Source organism: Astyanax mexicanus, chromosome 1 (genome assembly GCF_023375975.1).
Source record: "Astyanax mexicanus isolate ESR-SI-001 chromosome 1, AstMex3_surface, whole genome shotgun sequence".
In the NCBI taxonomy this organism is placed as follows: domain Eukaryota; kingdom Metazoa; phylum Chordata; class Actinopteri; order Characiformes; family Acestrorhamphidae; genus Astyanax; species Astyanax mexicanus.
In genome coordinates, this window is record NC_064408.1 from 4926387 (window position 1) to 4950054 (window position 23668).

Below are 23668 nucleotides of genomic sequence, written 5' to 3' on the forward strand. Positions count from 1 at the left end.
GGAGGGAGAGCTGATTGGACTGAGCAGTGTGAATCTGATAATAGTGAGACACAGATGATAAAAGTGTTTTTTTTTAACCCTTGTGTGGTGTTCATGTTTTTGTTACTCGTTTACTTTGTTACTTGTATTTAATTCAGCAAAATTAAGCAATTTTACATTAAAATGCTTTACACATGCTCGCTTCACCTAAATTGCAAGCAATATAAACAGCTTACATGGTTAATATTTGCCCTTTACCTTTCTTATGTTACATTTCTTTTAAAAAGTGCTACTCTTTTTTTATTAGTTTTTTAATAAAATGTAAAAGAAAATGAATTAAACTCAAGATATGAGTAGAAAATTTGTTTAGTTTCAAATTTACAAATGAAGCAATGTTTATTAGCCCTTGGCCAAACATACTGTATGTAATATAAATGTGTGTGTGTGGGGGGGGGGGGGGGGTGTACAGTGTGTGTTTATTGAAAATGTGTTTTGATATATGTTTTTCACAAAAAATGAGCCAATGCCAATGAGTTTGAGTTAGAAAAAAGATTTTTTTTGTATCATTTGATGAAAAATGAAAACGGGTCCCACAGACCCGAACACCACACAAGGGTTAAGGTTTTGAAATGTTTATAGAAAGTTTAAGCAAGTTTCAAAGTAACACCTTTCAGCTATTGATAAAAAAATATTTATTTTAGGCTTTAGTGGCTCTTGAAGTTTTGTTTGGGGGAGCTGTGGTGCACCGTGAGGGACGGATCAGTGCTGGTAAAGTCCGGATCCACGCTGAGCCCGGTTCTCTAATCACGCTTTAGTGTATGAAGCCCCGGCGGCGTGGGTTTGATGCCCGGCTCTCGACTGTGAGAATATATGGGGAAAATAAAAAGGTGCTGGTAATTAATTTGACTGTGGGGAATCGCTCAGCTGTGATCGACTCATGCAGACTCTCTGAATACAGAACAGAAAACAATTAATAACACCTATTATTCCACACACCGCTGACCAGGAGACGTCTCTCCATTATACTGTAGCACAGGTCGCCAACCGTGGTCCCGTTTCCAGTTCCCCATTGCCCTGCATTCAGTTTCTACACCCATTATCCAATGTGTCACTGGGGAAAAAGAAGCACACGGTGGCAAACACAGGATAGACAACACTCAGTTTATTTAATAAAGGGTCAGGCTTAAAAGAATAGTCAGGGACAGGCAGGGTCAATAACCAGAAAGCAGCATAAACACACAACAGAGCAAAAAGGTCAAGAGAATGATAAAAATACAAAAATAAAGGGCTAGGCAAAAAAACGATAAACTGTAACAAATGGTCAAAACAACAAAAGAAACGTAAGATAGAAGACCTAAGTAAATAGATTCAATACCGGGCAAAGAGAGAAGGAAAACAGGGGCTATTTATACTCAAGAGTCCAGGTGTGAGCAATTATGAATAAAAGTATGGTGAGCCAGAATGCCAATACGTCATGTGATCTGGCATGTCTGGTGGGGTTGAACGCAGGTGCATCCTGGGAAATGCAGTCTTTCTCTGGAGAACTAGTGTCCGTAGCCAGCAGACAGACAGTGACAGGTCTGACAGCAAAAAAAAAAAAAAAAAAAAAAAAAAAAGACTTTCACAAGTATTTTATTCTGAAAGATCCCAGGCTAGAGCTTTCCAAATCAAATTTATTTGTATTGTGCTTAATATCGCAAAGCAGCTTTACAGAAATTGTATTGTAAAGTGTAATACTGAATAGAAAATATATGTTTTTTTTTAAGAACATTTAAATCTGTTTTTTTTTTTTCAGTTTAGCCTTACTTTAGGAAAGAAAGAAGAAAAAATATTAAAAAAATATATTGTAGCCAGCAGACAGACAGTGACAGGTCTGACACCAAAAAAACAAAACAAAAACCTTTTACAAGTATTTTATTCTGAAAGATCCCAGGCTAGAGCTTTCCAAATCAAATTTATTTATATTGCGTTTAATATCGCAAATCAGCTTTACAGAAATTGTATCATAAAATGTAATATTGAACAGAAATGTATATTTATCACAAACCAAAGGAAAATACATGAACAAAATAAAACAGTGTCTTCTTTCAGACACATACACACTAAGAAAAGTAAGTACAGATTTGTACTTAAAAGAGTACAAAGCTCGTCGCTGGGGCTGTACCTTATATTGAGGTACAAAAAAGTACCTTTCAGCGAAAGTCCTTTTTTGTACCCGTGGTTTTTGTGCCAGTAAAGATTATAAAGATTATAAACATTATCATCAACTAAATTTGGCTCAAAAACTTGATGATCCAAAATTGTCTGGCTTTCAAATAAAAAAATGTGCAATTTAAATATATATTGTTTATTAGTACAGTGATACAGAATACTGAATGTACCCTTTGGCTGGTTAAATGGTACAAATTTGTACTTATTGCTGTTAGAAATTACTTTGTACTTCAGAGGGAACAAATCTGATCCTGTAAAGACCAGTATTGTACCTTTGAAGGTACAATTATAAAGAGTGTACCTTTAAGTACAAAAAAGTACTCATATCGTACCTCTATTTTTTAGAGTGTAGCCTCAAATCTACAATGTGCTCTGCTGACCAAAAATAGTCTCAGTCTCAGTACACTTCCCACTTATACAATGCTATTTGCCTCATTGCTGTTGTAATTTTTCAAGTTTATATTTTTAAATGGCAAAATGACAAATGTATGACAAATAAACCTCATATTGTTTAGTACTTTTGTATTTGTACCTTATATTTCATAAGGATGGATCTGGCCGAGTGGTCCAGCGGTCTAAAGCACTATGCACGATTCCACTATGATCGGGAAATTGCTGGTTTGAATCCCAGTTATGCAGCTTGCCATCAGCTGCCAGAGCCCTGAGACAATAGCAGCACAATAGGCCTTACTCTCTCTCTGGGTGGGTACAGCAAATGGTGCTCTCTCTTTCCCATTATCACTCCTAGGGTGATGTGGATCAGCACAAGGTTGCATCTGTGAGCTGATGTATCGGAACCTGACTCTTCATCCCTTTCCACTAATCAGATCAGTGTTTATCTAGTGCAGGGCAGCGTGGAGAGCTGGTGTATAGTAGAGCGTAATGGCTGGAGAAGTCAGTGGTGGAAGTAAGATGTTAGAGGAAGTGGCTGTTGGAGCCGAGGCGCCTCCTTTGTGGGAAAGCTGGGGTAAATTACGGCTCCTCGAGGGCCGTCACCTGCGTCCCCAGCCACCTCCTTTCCTAATGATTAACGGATCTCCTGAGGGCGCTCAGAGACTGGAGTGGGAGCCGGTGCTGATGCTGGGTATCTCCATGGCGATGACTCAATGGTGCTGATTCAACGCTTAATGAACCACTTCAGGCCTCTCACGCCGTCTCAGAGCCATTGATAAAGTCGGCCCTTTACTCCGTTACCAGCCAAGCTTTCTAAACGCTGACGCTTTGTGTGGATAAGCGGGTCTGGGGAGCGTTCGGTAAGTGCTGTAGGATGTTGCCATTATTATGTGCTTTAAATGTTCTTAAATAACTGGCTGAAGAATCCAAATATTGTAGTGACTAAAAACTATAAAACTACTGTATTGTACTGTACCCTGTAAAATATGTAATTGTAAAGGGTTTCCATCTATTTTCTGTATTCATTTTTACAGTTTCTGAACTGTATTCTGTATTATGTTTTTTTTTTACTCTTTCATCAAAAAACAGTAAAATACAGTAAATTTATTACTGTTTTATTAAAAAAAACTATTACATATAACAATAATAATAACAATTAACACATACAGCTGTTTGCAGCCATTTTTTGGTGTTTACATACCATATTCTGAATTATAGTTTCTTACCACTGTAATAAAATACAATTTTTAAAATACTTTTTTTTTTTCCAGGACAGCTGCTTACATAAAAAAAAAAAAAAAAAAAAAAAATATATATATATATATATATATATATATATATATATATATATATATATATATATATATATATATATATATATATATATATACATATATATAATATTCCTTTTTTCTGTGATTGTATTTAGATTTTACTATTATATATATATATATATATATATATATATATATATATATATATATATATATATATATATAGAGAGAGAGAGAGAGAGAGAGAGAGAGAGATATATACAGATATTTATACAGCTCTGAAAAAAAATAAGAGAGCACTGAATCAGTTTCTGAATCAGTTTCTCTGATTTTGCTATTTATAGGTTTATGTTTAAGTTAAAAAAATGAACATTGTAGTTTTATTCTATAAACTACAGACAACATTTCTCCCAAAATATATTCACAAATATTATCATTTAGAGCATTTATTTGCAGAAAATGAGAAATGGCTGAAATAACAAAAAAGATGCAGAGCTTTCAGACCTCAAATAATGCAAAGAAAACAAGTTTATATTCATAAAGTTTTAAGAGTTCAGAGATCAATATTTGGTGGAATAATCCTGGTTGGTTTTTAATCACAGTTTTTTTTTTCATGCATCTTGGCATCATGTTCTCCTCCACCAGTCTTACACACTGCTTTTGGATACCTTTATGCTGCTTTACTCCTGGTGCAAAAGTTAAAGCAGTTCAGTTTTCAATTTGGTACAATCAACTTATTATTATTTTTTATTACTTATTTTTTTCCAATATTTTTTCTTATTTTTGATAAAATGTTTAAGATATAAACTCAGTATATTGTTACTTCAAGGATTTTGAAATGTAGCTTATTTTATATTTTAAGAAAAGAAAAATGTTGGTTTGGTGGTTATAATGGAATTATTTAGCATTAGAATTTGGAAGAGGTTAACATACCAATGTGGCACGGTGGCTTAGTGGTTAGAACGTTCGCCTCCCAGCACTGGGGTCTTGGGTTCAAGTCCCTATCTGGGTGGAGTTTTCCTGTTCTTGCCGTGTCTGCATAGATTTCCTCTGGTTTCCTCCCACAGACCAAAAACAGAATAAATTCTGTAGTGCTGGATGCAGTCCTCCAGGTGGATGGTGGTTGTTTCCGGTTGATAGTACGCTGTGCTCTATTGGCTGCCGCTTCTCACCAGTGTGAGGATGAGTGCTGAGTATAAATGGTTTTGTGTAAAACGTGTAAATTGTAAAGCGTCCTTGGGTTTCTATAAATGCGCTATATAAGTGTAACTTTATTCATTAATTAATTCATTTATTCAATGCACTGTAGCTAACCTCCCTGGATGTGGACGGAAAAGGAAAAAATTAATGGAAGGTTCCAATGAAGGATTGGTTGAATGGTCAAAGAATACGTAGTTATCCCAATAGCTTTTGCACATACATACTATGTTTCCTGGTTTCTGGTATGTGTGATATACACAGTTCCATGTGTTGCTCTCATTAGTTTCCATTACTACAAGCACGTTAATTACAGGAAGCAGATTTCTCTGTGTTCGGTACATTTTAATCCAAATTAGCCGCTGATCTGATCTGGTTAGGAGATTAATCCAGATTCTGGCCTCTGGAATAATTCGGCTGTGTTCACCGCTGCTGACTTAGTTAAGACAACAATCACAGACACAGATAGCCAGGAGCTGCTAATTGTTTTGTTGAGATAGCATTGTGGATGACTTTATTTAGAGTTTCTCTCCAGGGAAAATGCAATTGATTGCTTCCCATGATGGTTTTGCTCCATCAGTTCTTGTTGCCTTCGCCTGATTGCTGTTTCCTAAAGCACACACAGCTGGAATTGAGCTAAAGTCAATGGAAAACAATAAAAAAAACACTTTTTCTCCTTATTTACCCAATTTGACCAACCAATCTCAAGTTTTCCAGTACAAGAATCCTTCCTTTTGCTATGCTAGCATGGTAGTCTCAATGCAGAAGCTACTGTAGCACCTAAATTAACTGATTTTCGGAGGGTTCTACTGTAGGATCCGTGAAACCAATGGATATGGATATAATAATAACCTCACATCCCTCGTTCTTTTCCTCCGCAGGGAGTTTGCACGTTGGAAGGTGAGGAACACGGCCATCGAGAGGCGGGACCTGATCCGTAACCCCGTCCCGCTCATGCCCGAGTTCCAGAGGAGCATGAGGCTTCTGGGAAGGCGGCCGTCCACCCAGCAGTTCATCGACACCATCATCAAAAAATATGGAACCCACATCCTCATCTCAGCCACACTGGGAGGTAAGCTGTCCGTCTGTCTGTCTGTCTGTCTATCTATCCGTTAACCTATCCATCCACACATCCATCCATGCAGTTATCCATCCAATCATCAGCTTACCTATTTTTCAATCCATCTATCCATCCGACAACCTATCCATCAATTCATCTATCCACTTACACATCCATCTATCTGTTTATCCAGCTGCTAACCTATCCATCCATTCATTCATCCATCCATCCATCCATCCATCCATTCAACTATCCATCCATTCCCCTGCCAAGGTATACATCCATCCATCCATTCATCTGCTTACCTATTAATCCATCCACCTCCCCAGCCATATACCCCTTTATCCATCCTTCTATGCATCCATCCATCTGCTCACCCACCAATCCATTCATCCATCCACTTATCCATCTAACCATCCATCCATGCATTCATCCAGCTGCTCACCTACTAATCCGTCCTTCCATCTGCACACCTATCTATCGATACATCCATACATCTGTTCATCCAGTAATCCATCTATCCGCTCACGTATTAATCCATCCATCCTTCCATCCGCCAAGCTACCCATCAATTCATCCATTCATCGATTCAACCAAACCACACACCCACCCATCTCTCCATCCATTCCTCTGCCAAGGTATCCATTCATCCATCCATCCATCTGCTTACCTATTAATCCATCCACCTCCCCAGCCACATACCCCTTTATCCATCCTTCTATACATCCATTCATCTGTTCACCCACCAATCCATTCATCCATATGCCCACCCATCCATCCATTGATCCATCCATCTATCCATCCATCTATTCTTTCATCTGCCAACCTATATATCAATTTATCTCCATTCATCCATCTGCTAACCTTTCCATCCATTCATCCTTCCACTTGCCAACCTTAAAATCCATTCATTTATCCATACATTCATCTACCCCACTCACTCATTCATCCATCCATCCATCCATCCAACCATCCAGTAATCCATCTATCCACTCACCTATTATTCCATTCATACTTCCATCTGCCAAACTATATATCTATTCATCCATAGATTCATCCATCTGCTAACCCATCCATCCATTTATTTATCCATACATTTATCTACCCACTTGTCTATTCATCCTTCCATCCAGTAATCCATCTATTCACTCACCTATTAATCCATCCTTCCATTCATCCATCTGCCAACCTATCCATCTATTCATCCATACATTCAACCATCTGCTAACCTATCCATCCATCCATCCATCCAAATCTATCTCTCACTGTGTGCTTTTGCTAATCTATTAAAGTATCATCTCAGGAAATGGCACACCTGTGTACATGTACATAAGTTGTGAGGTGTTATCTTGTTATCTTGACCAGCATGCTCATGGCAAGGCAACGTAAATTACTGTATCATATTGGTTGAGTTGCTATCATATGCTGAGCCTGATAGTGAGTGCAGTGCAGTGTAGTGGGTGGTAATGATGGTGACCAGCGACGTCTGTCTGGAAGTACATTATTAGCTACGTAGCTTCCATGGGATGAGGCAAAAGTCATGGGACACCACATGTGCTTGTGTGTATTATTATGCATTAATAATATCAGGGATAATACATGTCGCAGCTGCAGGATATGGTTTGATATGGTTTGGGTTTGGTATAAAGAGACGGTAGCTCAGGAGAGGGCTATCCGGTTACAGTGTTATATTGTATTATACGCTCTCTGGCTAAGCGGTTAAACCCCATCAGCTAATTATGGCTCAGAGAAATATAATAAAGATGTGAAATATGATGCATCGCTTTAAACACACAACAGAAACCCAACTCCAAGAATGGATCCGGGTTCAGCCGCGGACACGCCACCAGGAATATGGTTATATGATGATTTATGAGTCTTCAGGGTATCTAGGTCATCTCCGTCTGAATCTCTGAATCTGTCTTTCAGTCTTTCTCACACACACACATTTCTCTCTGTCACACACACACACACACTACCTGAATACACTCATAACCACAACACTGTATTATAAACCAAGGTTTAAAAGAAATGGAGCAGTTTATTCCCCATTGCATTTATTTAGAGTTAGAGTTAAAATAGATATAATTTAATGTAATGTTATTTAATACACAGAAATAAAATAGTAAAGCATGTAACAAACATATCTAAAATATATTTTAGTGTTTAGGCAACAATTTCAGTGAATTTAAAGTGAATGTATATTGATGTTGTTCAGTGAAAAACAGCAACTTTACAGGAGACAGAAAAAAACTCTAGTGTGTATAGCGTGTATGTGTGTGTATAGCGTGTATGTGTGTGTATAGTGTGTATGTGTGTGTGTATGTGTGTATAGTGTGTATATAGTGTGTGTATCTGTGTGTATGTGTGTATAGTGTGTATATAGTGTGTGTATCTGTGTGTACGTGTGTGTACAGTGTGTATAGTGATCTGCAGACGTTGTGTGTAGTATACACTGCAGTATATATATATACAGAATCTCAGTGTGTTGAGAGGGTGTATTAATGCTGAATTGGCTGTAGAGGGATTTGTATATTTGTATTGTTGCTTCTTGTTATTTGAGAAAATCTTGTTATGGCTTTTTTCCTCCGGCCTGTAGACATTCAGAGTTACTACTATTAATATAGACATGTCTATACTCTCAAATCCTTATATAATTACTGATAGAATTCCATAATAACCTACTTATTATCTATTTATTACAATAACCTAATGAGTATTACTTGCTTTTTATCCTCTTTTATCCTCCACTAAACAGTGCAAAAAAATCTATTTAATCAAGAACATAAAAATGCTTTTTATAACATCATGTGTAGAATCTTTGATTAATAATTATTTAAAAACATATATACGGTTTATTTAGACAAGACACCAATATTCATAGAAGAGCATCAAAGTATTTAAAATTTAATACTAAAATGATCATTGTTGCCATTTTATAACATCATGCATAGAATCCCTAATTAATATTTATATAAAAAAAAAATATATATATATATATACAGCATTTTTTTCTGCTTGTTTTGGTGCTACAAATGAGAATAGAAACTGCAAAAATACAGTATGATGTGGCACAAATTTCATTTTTTCATATTTCTATCAAGAGCAAAACATATTAATAGTTTCTGTTAAATCCACAATATAAAATATCTTTTTTCATTAAAAAAAAAATGCATTTCATAACATCCTGCATATAATTCTTGATTAATAATTATTTAATTCTGTGAAGACACCAATTTTCATAATAGTGTGTCAAATTTAATATTAAAATGATCATGGTTGTCATTTTTGGTCTCACTTTATAATAAGTGTCTCGAATAACTATGTAGTTACACATTACCAATATATATAATAACAGTGTAACTTATTGAGAAGTACACATTGATTAATTACAGATTAATTACAGCTGTACAGGTTATGTAATTGATATAATTCTATAACAGCCTATTCATAATGTATATTATATGCTGTTTATCTTCTGTTTAAATAGATTTAGCATATTTCCCTGCTTATTTTAGTGTTAAAAATGAGAATAGAAAATGCAAACTTCAGTATGATGTGGCCAAAATTGTGACAATACATGTTTCATTTTGCATTTTTCAAAATTCCAATCAAGAGCAAAAATAATAATTTGTTTCTGTTTAATCAACAACATAAAACATCTTTTCATATTTAAACAAACGCATTTAATTTATAACATCATGCATAGGATCATTGAATAAGAATTATTTTAAAATATATATACTCTTTTATTCAGACAAGACAGCAATATTCATAATAGAGTATGAAAGTGTGTCAAATTTAATACTAAAATGATCATGTTTGTAATTTTTGGTCCCACTTTATAATAAGTGTCTGTAATAACTGTGTAGTTACACATTAACAATCCATGTAACAACAGTGTAACTACTGGTAAAGGTCACAGTAATCTATTTATATATTACAGTGGTTTGTCACATAATATATATTCTATTCTATTATCCTCTGTTTCAATAGATTTAGATTTAGAATTATTCTGCTTACTTTGGTGTCAAAAATGACAAAAACTGCAAAAATACAGTATGATGTGGAAAAATTGGTTGTCTTTTTTCCCATATCGTTGCACGTTTCTGTTTAATTCACAACATAAAATAAATTTTTCATATTTAAAATATATTTATAACATCTTGTATGGAATTCTTGATTAGTAATTATTTTAAAACATATATATCTGTATTCATTTGCATATTTTGGAGACAATAATTACAATAAAAACTGTAATAATACAGTACGATGTGGCAAAAATTGGAAAAACAATACGTTTTTTTGTTGTTGCATCATTATACGTTTCAACTTGCAAATTTTGCAAATTTCAATATCATTTCTATCGAGAGCAAAAAGGATCATTTGTTTCTGTTTAATCCACAACATAAATATATTTTCATCTTTAAAAAATGCATTTTATAGCATTATGCAATAGAATCCTTGAGTAATTACTATTTTACTCAGACAACAGAGAAATATTGATAATAGAGCATGAAAGCATGTCAAATTTAATACTAAAATTATCATTTTAGCCATTTTATGGTCACACTTTATAATAAGTGTCTGTAATAACTGTGTAGTTACACATTAACAATGTATATAATAACATATCTTTTAAGTTTAAGTTTATCTACTTGAAAATGATCCATTGTTACAGATTAATTACAATTGCAATTATGTAATTACACATGTTAATATATTTTTGCATATATATTTTTATCATTCAGAAACTGAAGTGGTCTCTTATTTTTTTCAGACCTGTATATATCTATTAATATGTATAATATTAATACAGTAAATCTGGGATTAGGAATTTCAGAATTATAAGAACATAAATTCAGCTTAAATTCAGTATATTTCCAGATAAAACCTGCATTTTCAGTGGGTTCTATATTATCCTCCAGTAGTAACGCTGGTATCTGATGAAGTGCAGGTCAGCTACAGCTGCTGTTTGCAGCGGCGTCTATTATGATACATGTCAAACAGGATAAGAGTAATGACCCCGCAGGGTAAACTGTGCACGGGGTAGATTGCATTTCATGGTAATACTCTACACTGACCTCTAATGACCAAGTAATGTATTTTTAATGAGCTGTAATTGTGGGCTCGTGTCTCTGACCGCTGTACCTGTACCTCCACTTTAGCACAGAGCCAAACCGCTGACCGACACAGCAGCTGTGCTACAGTATAAAATATATATTTTTCTGCAGTAATAGTGAGGAAAAAAGATAAAAAGATCTATTGTTGTCTCCTGTGATTGTCTCCTGACTTAAGTCAGAAATATCAATCATTTATCAGAGAAGTTCACATTCCTAAACTGGCGCTTATGCACTAAATAGCAATGCTTCACGTGAAGTTTCGGTTTCGTGTTTGCTAAATTTTTTTTTTTTTTTTTATAAAAATAAAATACGATTTCTCTTGAATTAACTTAACATAAATATTTTTTTATAAAAAATAAAATGTGATCTTTCTTGATTTCACTTAACATAAATACTTGTTTTTATAAAAAAATATATAAAATAAAGAAAGTCTTTCTTGACCTGACATATTTAACTCTGTAAAACTGAACATTGAACCTGTTGTTCTCAGCAGGGCACATATATGCGGACTGTGGTCCAGGTCCGGACCCAGACGTTGTTCAATGTGGACCCAAACCGACAAACTACTGAGAAGGATTTAATTTTGTGTTCATTTAAAGCTTCAGAACTTTTCTGGTCTTTACGGTATACGCGCTCTGCGGCACACAATCTTCAAACGCTCTCCTCAGCCAATCAGATCTGAGCAGACCGCTGCCCTGGCTGGTGAATCGGGACGCGGCCGGGAAAAAAAAGCTCCTTTATAAAGAGATAGGGAGCCCGAGAACTGGCGGAAAAACGAGAACGGGCGGAAACTAAAGACACGCCGAGCGCAAGAGAGAGAGAGAGAGAGAGGGAGCGGTGTGTGTGTGTGTGTGTGTGTGTGTGTGTGTGAGGTGGAGAGAGAGTAACGCACAGTGACTTGGATAAGTAACTTTAATCTGATTACTAGATTGGAAATAGTAACGCGTTAGATTACTCGTTACTGAAAAAAAGGGTCAGATTAGAGTAACGCGTTACTAAGTAACGCATTACTGACATCACTGGTGTGAATATATTTAAAGTCTATACATTCAAAAATAAGTAAAAAAAAACAAACAAAAAAAAAAACAGGCGCTTTATGATCAGTTCCAGAAAAATATAACAATTCTGCTTCCTTTTTCATTTTAAATGATTCTATTTTTGAGCAGCCGTATGTCTTCTGGAGTAAAAGAGATCAGGGCATGTGTCTGTCTGATATAATTACTGTGTTATAAGACCTGAAAGAGGAACTGATAAAACAAGGGGAAGCTGCTGGCCTGCTCTACAGTACAGAGACTTTATTGGTAATCCGCCATCATGGAATCTGAAGATATTTAAAAAGCCTCGCCCCCACCAATCCACCCACCATCAACCTACACGATATGACCATAAAACTGAACAGAAAATCAATAGAACCAATATGCAGCTCTCGCCGGCGGGACCCTGATAAATCACGAACAGGTGTAGTGCTGAGAAACGAATTGGAGCGGGGTGTAATATCTGACTGCGGGGTATAATGGGGGAATCTGAAACGAGTCGCGGGGTCGCGTTTAATCAGACTCCCGCCGAAGCTCCACTTTGGCTGGAATTACCCGAGGTGGAGTGAATTTGGGCTAAAGCTGACCCCAATAAATATACGGCAGAGCAAAATAATAAATATCCTGCAGCCTCCGATCGGCCGGTGCTCATATTTAAATAAATAGCTCAGGCTTCAGGACGACGGCGGGGGCTCGTTTTAGCTGTAGCGTGTGCTGTAGATTCATTTTACTGTAGAAAACAGCTGTGAGAACCATCTGAGAAGATATAAAACCAGTTATATGTATTTAATACGCTTATATTTGCTGTATGTTAGCTCTGCAAGTATTCATTATGATTTAAAATTCAAATTCATATATAAAAACATGTGGCATGAAAAAGTATCCTTGTTTGTCATATTTATATGTTTCTGATGATTAAACGAACTTTAATATCAGACAAAAAATCGCATCTTTTTTAATGATTAATTGGTTTGGATTAATAATTGGTTTGTTTAAATAATTGATTGGTTTTCCCTCTAAATCTAATTACTTGGTTGTGTGTATTCAAGTTTTACCGATAACTGGCAACCAGTCTTTCTTATCTCTGTATAGGAATTTAGTTCCACTCTTCTGTACAGTTTTTTAACAAGTCAAGTCAAGAGTCAAGAGGCTTTTATTGTCATTACATCTGAGTACAGGTACACAGTGTGATGAAATTACGTTCCTCCGGAACCATGGTGCAACATAGAACAACAAGCAATAGACAACATAAAGTGCAGGAGTGACGACAGTGCAACATAAAATTATAAAATTATAACACTAAATAGCAATAAATACAATAAATACAAAAGACGAGACAATTTAAAGACAGGACAGTGCAGTACCGATACGGTATAATAAAGTGTATAGTGGGGATAAGGTGCAGAGATGTGTGACGTACTGTAACATATATAATCACAGCAGTTACTGAGGTAGAGTTTATAGTTTTTAAGAGTGCAGCAAATAAAGTCATGTCAGCCTCTGTGTGCTGACTGGGTGTGTGTGTGGGTGAAGTTCAGTTCTTTGTGAGTGTAAAGGGGGGGGGGTGTACAGTTTAGTTTTGTGCGAGTGTGTTGGTGGTGGGTGGGGTGGAAGTTCAGTTCTGTCTCTGTGCGTTGAGAAGTCTGACTGCCTGGTGGATGAAGCTGTTGCAGAGTCTAGTAGTGGAGGCTCGGATGCTCCTGTATCTTCTGCCGGACGGCATCAGAGCGAAGAGTCCGTGTGAGGGATGGGTGGGGTCGTCCACAATGCTGGTGGCTTTGCGGATGCAGCGTGTGGTGTAGATCTCGGTGATGGAGGAAAGAGAGACTCCGATGATTTTCTCAGCTGTCCGCACTATCCGCTGTAGGGTCTTGCGGTCTGAGGTGTTGCAATTCCCAAACCAGACGGTAATGCAGGTGCTCAGGATGCTTTCTACAGTGCCTCTGTAGAACATGGTGAGGATGGGGGGTGGGAGATGTGCTTTCCTCAGTCTCCGCAGGAAGTAGAGGCGCTGCTGGGCTTTCTTGGTTATGGAGCTGGTGTTGAGGGACCAGGTGAGGTTCTCTGCAATGTGAACACCGAGGAACTTGGTGTTATCCACAATTTCCACAGCAGAGCCGTTGATGTTCAGCGGGTGGTGGACACCTGGAGCTCTCCTGAAGTCAACAACCATCTCCTTGGTTTTATCCACGTTAAGAGATAGGTTGTTAGTTCTGCACCAGTCCGTCAGCCACTGCACCTCCTCTCTGTATGCTGACTCGTCGTTCTTGCTGATGAGGCCAACTACAGTTGTTGTAGAACTCACTGTAAAGAACTACTGTAAAGAACTCACTTATACTCACTTTAAGTGCGTATTCTCCTCTATAGAGATTCTCAGGCATGGTGTCGCTAGTTCTTTTGAGTTTAGTTCAGGTGTGTTCTCGTGATAAACGTGTTTTTGGAGAGCAGTGAGGTAAATCGGTGATTTCCCACAGTGAGAAATCGTGTAAATAGTGACCTTTGTGTCGCTGATCAGTCGTGTAGCGTAAAAGTCTCATTTAGTGACATTATCTAAATTTATTTTTTTCTCTGATAAGATTTTTTTGTTATACTAAGCATTTACTTATTTGAGGAATAATGATCTTATTCAGTCTAACCTAAAATGTTCACCTTATTTTAAGTAATTTAAACTTAAAATAAGCACAAAAAGTCACAAGTCAAGTTATTCTGATTCTTGAGCACAAATTTAAGCCATAAAATAAGGGATTTTTACTTGATTTAGGTCTTACTTCACTCATTTTGAGACTCTGTGATTACTTATTTTAAGAAGTCTTATGTAGAAAAATGTGCTTATCCCATTGGCAGATTTTTTTTTTTTTTTTTTTTTTTGCCTAATTTAAGCATTTTCGTCTCAGTTGACATATATTTTAGCGAGATTTTTCCAATTAAATTTTTGCAGTGTGTAGTGTGGCATACCTGGCATAATCTGGTGATCCTTATATAAATGAAAATAGACCAGAAAATAGACGTTCCTTGATAGTGCACCTTATAGTGCGAAAAATACAGTACATTTTTAAACTGTACAAATAATAAACTCATAGTTTAATGCGAGAGTTATCAGCATAGCGTCTTTAGCCTTTGGTGTAGCGTAGCTAGCGCAGATGTTCTGATTGCAGGGATCATTTCATTACAGAAGACGTAAAGGTTTGACCCTGAAGTGAATATAAAAGCTGTTCCAGAGCAGCAGAGAGAAACACGGCGCACTGAAGATAACTGCAGGTTAATAGATGGCCATTATCTTAGCCAACTCCATATCGGGGTCAAGGGTGTGGGAGGGTGTGTGTGTGTGATAGTGTGTGTGTGTGTGTGTGTGTGTGTGTGTGTGTGTGTGTGTGTGTGTGTGTGTGTGTGTAAAACCCATGCCAGCCCAAGGATAAAATGGCGATGCTCTTTTCCTACTAAGCAGAATCAGTCAGGCATGAAGCATCCGCTGCCTCTGGACACCAGGAGTACGAGTCAAGTGACCAATCACCACAAAGCCCCTCCGGCTAATCGGCCAATCACTGCGCAGGGGGGCTTAGCGCATGTGACATGTTTCTGAGTGATTTCCAGATATTGTGCCGTGGCCTTTAAACACTGTCATCTGAAAAGAGAGAGAGAGAAAGAACAAGAGAGAATATATATATATATATATATATATATATATATATATATATATATATATATATTGTTCAGCAAAAATCCGGGTCTCAGGAGGATATATATATATATGCATTTTTAATTTCAAGTCAAGTCAAGCAACTTAGAACAAGCAATAGACAACATAAAGTGCAGGAGTGATGACAGTGCAACATAAAACTTTAACACTAAATAACAATAAATACAAAAGACAATTTAAAAGACAGGACAGTGCAGTACCGATAGGGTATAGTAAAGTGCATAGTGAGAATAAGGTGCAGAGATGTGTGACATACTGTAACATATAGAACATATATAATCACAGCAGTTACAGAGGTAGAGAGTTTATAGTTGCTGATAGGAATAAAGACATTTCAGTCTCTGTGTGCTGAGTGTGTGTGGGTGAAGTTCAGTCTTCGTGTGTGTAAAGGGTGGTGGGGGGGTCAGTTCAGTTTTGTGTGAGTGTGTTGGGTGAGTGTTTGGTGAGTGGGGTGGGGTTCAGCTCTGTCTCTGTGTGTTAAGGAGTCTGACTGTCTGGTGGAAGAAGCTGTTGCAGAGTTTAGAAGTGGAGGCTCGGATGCTCCTAGGTTTCTCCTAGCTATTTGAGATTAAAAAGGACCTAACAAGTGTAAAAACTAAACATTGTACAGGAAGTTGTTTATTTTAACGTTTAAAAAAAAAGGATCCCTGCTGATTGGGATCAGAAGGACCCAAATAGTCCAAAAACTACATTTATGTTTTCTGCAGTAGGTAAATGAACTAGTTTTAAACATTAAAAATTGGAAGAGAATTTTTATCTGGCCCATGTTTCAGTCTGGACTGGCTGTAAAAACCTTTGACTGGGATTCCCGGCTTCTTGTTATCAGTCACTTTTGTGTAACGTGTCTGGACCACTAGGAGGTATGGACAGTGTCTCCTTATGAGGCCAAAGGATAATTGTTTTAAAAAATTAAGTATTATGGTGCAAAGAAGCAGAAATGAAATGTCCCCATACGAGGACGCAAGGTCTCAAGAGGAGATATATATTGGCTCTATTGGTGTTTTACACAATGTGTTTTTTGTGTTTTAGTTTTATTAAAAAATGCATAAAAATCCCTAATAATGATGCAAAGTCCAAAAGCTTCTGAATATGCACTGATTGAGGTAGTTGTGTTCTGAAAATGAGGTGTGTTCAGGTACATTTCTGGTTTATTGCTATCTTGGCATCAGAAAACACCAAACATCAGGAGCTCCACTGACTGAATACAACCTAGATAGACGTCAACAGTCAGGCGTTCATTGCTATCTTGAATGAGCAGCTCAGTTTCCTCTGCTGAGAAGCGTTGGACATGTCCAGGTAGCTGCGCCGTTAAAATAGCAATGCACTAAAACCTGTCTCTTAAAGGGAATGATAAGCAAGTGAGATTCCAATTGGTTTATTTCACGTTACGCCCAAAATTAACCGCACCCATGATTAATTAATAGAATTAGTACATGCTTTTTGTGCATTTCGACCAGAGTACTTTTCATGTTGTTACGATAGCAAAGACACACTGACGCGCCCTAAATCAAGCTGCGTGATCGCAATTGACCTGTCAGCTATTGATCGTTCAAAAAGGACCCTTAATGTCAATAAATCAACCTTTATTTTCACTCTGAAATAAACCTCGTTTACAAAAATCAAATTAATCATACATCAGGTTAAGCTAAAATAAGGAGCTTCATAAACGATTAAAAATTAAATTGTTTAGAAAATGGCAAAATTATAAGAAAAATAAATTTTACATTTTTATTAAGAAGAACTAAAATAATTCAGAATAAAAGGATTAGTGGACATGCTAAAATTTTAATCAGTCAAAAAAAAAGGAGATAAATTATTAGAATAATAAAAAAATACCAAACACAAATAAGAATGGACTAATGTAGGAGTGACAAAATAAGTAACTAATATTCACACTAAGATAATAAAGGAAATAAACCATATAGATAAAATAAAAAAGTTAAAAAAATAAATAAATGACAATACAAAATAAATAAATAAAAGAATAACTGTTTATACTAAATGTCTTTGATTTGAAGTAAAATTTTGAGGCAGATTGAAAGGAAACATACATCACCAGCTTCAGAAAGCAAGAAGACAGGTGTGATTAGTTGTCTTTTAAAGACAGGTGGAGGCTGGTGATTGGTTAAGGTAAGGTGACGCAGTAGTAGAGTTTTTTTTTTATTCAGATCGTCACTTGCACTTCATTCCCTTTAAGAGCCAGATGAGCTCTGACTTTGGTGGATTGCTATTTTAACAGTGCAGTTACCTGGACGTGTCCAACAAACGCTTCTCAGCAGAGGAAACTGAGATGCTGGTTCAGGCTGTGAAGGTGCTTGGGGCGCACCTGCAATGCCAAGATAGCAATGAACGTCTGCCTGTTGGCATCTGTCTAGGTTGTAATCAGTCAGTGGAGCACCTGTGTTTTCTGTTGCCAAGATAGAAATTTACGATTTACCGGAAATTAACCTGAACCTGAATAGTATTTGTTTTTCTGGCAGAAAGTAAGCTGAGTTCACATTCATAGAAGCTAGTTTCCATTAAAAGCTCCAGGCCAGTGGCCTCCACAGCTTGTCCACTTCATTGAAAATCTCTGGAGGAACTGAAGTCAGAAAGCTTTATGATTTTAAGGCCTCGCCCTCAATAGGATCCATTTCAGCCTCTCCCAGAAGAAGAGGAAGTCCACTGATACAGCCTGGAAGCTGGACAGTAGACCTGGAGAAGGATCTAAGCACATCAATCTGTGCCACAGAGCAGATGCTGCCAGCCTGCCGCAAATTAAACCACGTCCTCTGTAGGACAAGAGAGGCAGCAGCCATGTCCATCTATTAGAGTGGCCTTAAACTCTGTCAATGAGCCCTTTCTAATTTATCTGTTGAGTCTGATTATTCTCTAAAAACTTGTCTGTAAGATCAGGGGTGAGAACTTGAGAACTGGTGAACCCAAAGACTGCAAGAACCTCGCGGAGATGTCCATGCTGGACCCAGTGAAATGTCCTTTTCTGGTTTGGAGGACAAACTGTGGAATATGTAGAATAGTATCCAACTGTAATAGTCTCGGCATTGATAATATCACATATTGACGATGGAGAGTACCATTCAAAAGTTTGGATACACCTACAGATTTGGTTCGGATAAACCAAAAAAGTGTTAAACCAAACCAAAATACTCTTAGAGCTTTTCCACAAACCTTAGTGCTTTTTCATGAACCTAATTTTGAGCCGTTCGCTGTTTCCACCAACAAAAGTAGGTTATGGAACAAGGACCGTTCATTTGCAGTGGAAACTAAAAATACCAAGTTCTTCAGCACAAACCATGATTACTTCTATCCATTGGAAAAGAGATAGATTCCATACCTACAGTGGTTTGCACTAGATAGGTATAGTGTTTATAATCCAGTGCAACATAACCCAATCACTTGACCCCACACTTGGCACAGGGAGCAGATAGATTCTACATCTACAGTGGTTTGCACTGGAGTTTGATTAAAGCAAACCTTGGACCACTAATTTCCAGAGTCTGATTTAACACCTAGAGTCGTTTGCACTAGATATGTATAGTGCTGATATATCTGTTTCTTTGGACTTTTCTGCAGAAGACCCACCATTTCTAACAGGTATTCGAATTTCAGAGATGATGTGAACTTTAATTTAATACTTTAATTTTCCCAAAAATCAACAGTGCCCCTTATAATCCAGTCCCAAATGAACCAATCACTTGACCCCACACTTGGCACAGGGAGCAGATAGATTACGCACCTACATTGTTTTGCAATAGATATGTATAGTGCTGACATAACTGTTCTATTTAGACTTCTCTGAACTTCTCTGCAGAAAACCCACCATTTGTAACAAGTATTAGAACTTAGAACAGATATTATGTGAACTCAAGGACTATAAGGTGCTCTTAAATCCATTCATTTTCCTAAAAATTGACAGTGCATCTTATAATCCAGTGCAAAATGAACCAATCACTTGACCCAACACTTGGCACAGGGAACAGATAGATTATAGACATACAGTGGTTTTCACTGGAGTTTGATTAAAGTGAACCTTGGACCACTAATTTCCACAATCTGATTTAACACCTAAAGTAGTTTGCACTAGATATGAATAGTGCTGACATAACTGTTTTATTTGGACTTTTCTGGACTGTACTCCGCAGAAGACTCAACAATTTTAGCAAGGCACACTATAAGGACTATACAAGGACTATAAGGTGCACTTAAAATCCTTAAATTTCCCTAAAAATCGACAGTACGCCTTATAATCCAGTGCAAAATGAACCAATCACTTGACCCCACACATTGCACAGGGAGCAGATAGATCCTACACCTGCAGTAGCCCTAGAGTTTGTTTAAAACTAACCCTTGACCACTTATTTCCAGAATCTGCTTGATTCAAACCCCAGATCACTGATTTTCACGAGGACCCAGAGCTCAAAAACAACTTTCACCCTTGACCAAACTTACTGAACTTGCAGAGCAAGCACTCCTGGGTCTGGACAAAAGGCTAGTGGGAAGAAGCACTAAAACAGATCCCTTGTGCTTATGAACTTATGAAGGTCCCTCTTCTTCATGGAGGACTTCAAGCAGATCGTCACCAATTACTGGGAAAAAGGACTTCAAAAATTCCACTGAAAACCCATCAGTGCCTGGTTCTACAGCCAGCGCTGTCCATGCTCCTCAGCGCCGCACTCAACTCCACCAGGGGAAGTGGCTTCTCAAGGCCCAGAGCAGAACAAGAACACTCTGCAAGCTGTTGTAGACCCTCCAGGGATGACTTCCCCAGCTCTGGCGGCTCGCACTATTCACTAGTGTACAGTTTAGTGCAGAACTTCCAGATGAATCCCTGCAGGGTTCAGCAGTGGAAGTGCCAGGCTCGGGCCATGGGCTCTGTTACATTCCAGACTGAAGAAAAAGTTGGACCAGAGTCCCCATGTATTTTTACCCCAATCAGGTCAGCCAGAGCTACTTTTTATAGTTCTGGGAGCCTCATTATGATCTCATCGGACTCTGTTAGGCATTGGAGTTCCACCATTTGTATCCTGAGACTCCTCATTGAACAGGTTATGTCTTTTGTGATGCTGTACAGTAAGAAGTGTGTAGTGATGACATTACTTTTTTTATTTGGACTTCTTTGGACTTTTCTGCAGAAAACCTCCATTTAAAACAAGGATTAGAACTTAAAACAGAGATGATGTGAACTCAAGGAATATAAGGTTCACTTAAAACACTTTAATTTTCACAAAAACCGACAGTGTGCCCTATAATCCAGTGCAAAATGAACCAATCACTGGACCCTACGCTTGGCACAGGGAGCAGATAGATTATGCACATACAATAATTTGCAGTAGATCTGTATGGTGCCTACATAACTGTTTTAGATATACTTTTCTGGACTTTACTCTGCAGAAAAACACCATTTTTAACAAGTATTAGAATATAGAACAGATATGATGTGAACTCAAGAACTATAAGATGCACTTAAAATACATTAATGTACACAAAAATTGACAGTGTATCTTATAATCCAGTGCAACATTAACCAACCACTTGACCCTACACTTGGCACAGGGAGCAGATAGATTCTACACATACAGTGGTTTCCACTGGATTATTAGCCGCACTGTAGATCTTTGGGAAAATTAAAGGATTTTAAGTGCATCTAACAGTTCTTGAGTTCACATCATATCTCTTGACCCCACACTTGACCCCACACTTGGCACAAGGAGCAGTTAGACTCCACACCTATAGTGGTTTGCAATATAAATGTATAGTGCTGACATGACTGTTTTATTTGGACTTCTCTGGACTTTTATCTGCAGAAAACCCACATTTTGTAACAATCAGTAGAACTTCAAAGATGATGGGCGCACTTAAAATCCTTTAACTATCCCAAAAATCCACATTGCGCCTTATAATCCGGTGCAAATGAGCCAATCACCTGACCCCACACTTGGCACAGGGAGCAGACAGATTCTACACATACAGTGGTTTGCACTGGATTATAAGGCGCACTGTTGTTTTTTGGGAAGATAAACGTATTGTAAGTGCATTTTACAGTTCTTGAGTTCACATCATATCTGTTCTAAGTTATAAGGCGCATCTTAATTTTCCCAAACAAATTTATATTTTACCTTATAATCCAGTGCAAAATGAGCCAATCACTTGACCCCACACTTATGTTGGACTTCTCTTCAGAAAACCTACCACTTAAAATAAATTATCTTTCTCAAAAATCAACAGTGCGCCTTATAATCTGGTACAAAATGCACCAATCACTTGACCCCACACTTGGCACTGGGAGCAGATACATAATAAATATATATATAGTGCTTTATTTAGACTTTTATTTAGACTTCTCTGAACTTCTAGTGCTCCTTGTGTATGAATTTTACCAGTCATGTATTAATAAGCAGTAAAGCCACTCCACTGAAAAAAAAACAAAAAAAAAAACAGCATTATAAGTGTGAGTTTTAATGAAGTTTCTCCAGCACCGAGACATTAGCATTAGCATTAGCCGCTAACCGATCTAAGTGCTAGCTCTTTTGCCATTTAGAGGTGAGTATATCTAATGCTAATGCTGCTGCACCCAGCCTTAGTGCTGGAGAAACTTCATTGAAAACTCACGCTTAGACAAAATATTGGAAATCTAAGCTTACTTTACATAAACAGAAGTGTTTTACTCACCCAAATAAACAGTTTTCAAGAGAGAAATCTGTGATTAATCTGTAGATTAACATCCAGCACTCGTTTAACTTTGAAATATATATATATTTTTTTCCCCCATTAGAAGGAAAACATGGCGACACCCTTGTTCACTTTGATGTAGGCATCCTTATATATAAAAACAGACCAGAAAATAGACACTTATTGATAATGCACCATATAATTTGGTGCACTTTATAGTCTGAAAAATTAAAGTCTGTTAATATAATCAGAAGGATCAGTGGTTGTTTCATCGATTCCCAATTTTTCTTTGGGGATTTCCTGTAGACTTTTTAGGACTACTTATTTAACATTGATATTACTGCATGTATTAAGAGCAGCCATGGCCTACAAGTTAAAGAATCAGTTTTGGGATGGATGGAAGGTCATCTGAGGTGCCCTTAAAAAAGGCACCTAGCTCTTAATTGCTCTCTGATGTTTAGGTGGCCGCCCACCAGGTTAAACGCAGAGGTTGAATTGTATTGTACTGCTGTGCAATGCTGATACAGAGGTGCTTAATCTTAATCCTGACTGTGACAGATAAAGTTAATGACCGGAGTTGCACCTTGTAACTCAACAACTGTACGTCAGCAGCACTTTTAGCACAATTGCTAAGCACAACGTTCCTCTGTACTGCTGTTATTAATTTTTTTGCATGTTTTTATTTCTGCAAAAATACTTTTTTTTCATTCGATCTTAAATTCAGATTTTATTGAATTGAAAAAAAAAATAGAAAACAGTAAAAATTGATGAAACCAATTTTTTTTTCAATGTACTAAATAGAAAAAGGAAACATTTTACATACAACATTTTATTTTAGTCTGATAAATGTTACGCTGCTGACCCTCCGTAAAGCTGACAGTACTTTGCCTGTAAAACATTACGGTACCACTTTAAAATAAGACTACCTTCATAAAGGGTTTATAAAGGGTTTACAATAAGTTTATTAATGGTTACGAATTAGGTTGTAAATGAGTAAAAATCAATAAAAATCAGTTATAAAGGGCAACAAT

General features: G+C 37.1%; 1 protein-coding gene across 2 annotated transcripts in view; it reads left to right on the forward strand.

Annotated features, from left to right (window-relative positions):
• The window catches only part of brinp1 (bone morphogenetic protein/retinoic acid inducible neural-specific 1), a 396883-nt gene that overhangs the window by 241769 nt on the left and 131446 nt on the right, over positions 1-23668 (forward strand). For both annotated transcript variants that reach the window (XM_049465879.1, XM_049465880.1), the window contains exon 3: positions 5936-6126. In XM_049465879.1, coding sequence (XP_049321836.1) covers positions 5936-6126 — 191 coding nt within the window. The remainder of the gene's footprint in view (positions 1-5935; positions 6127-23668) is intronic.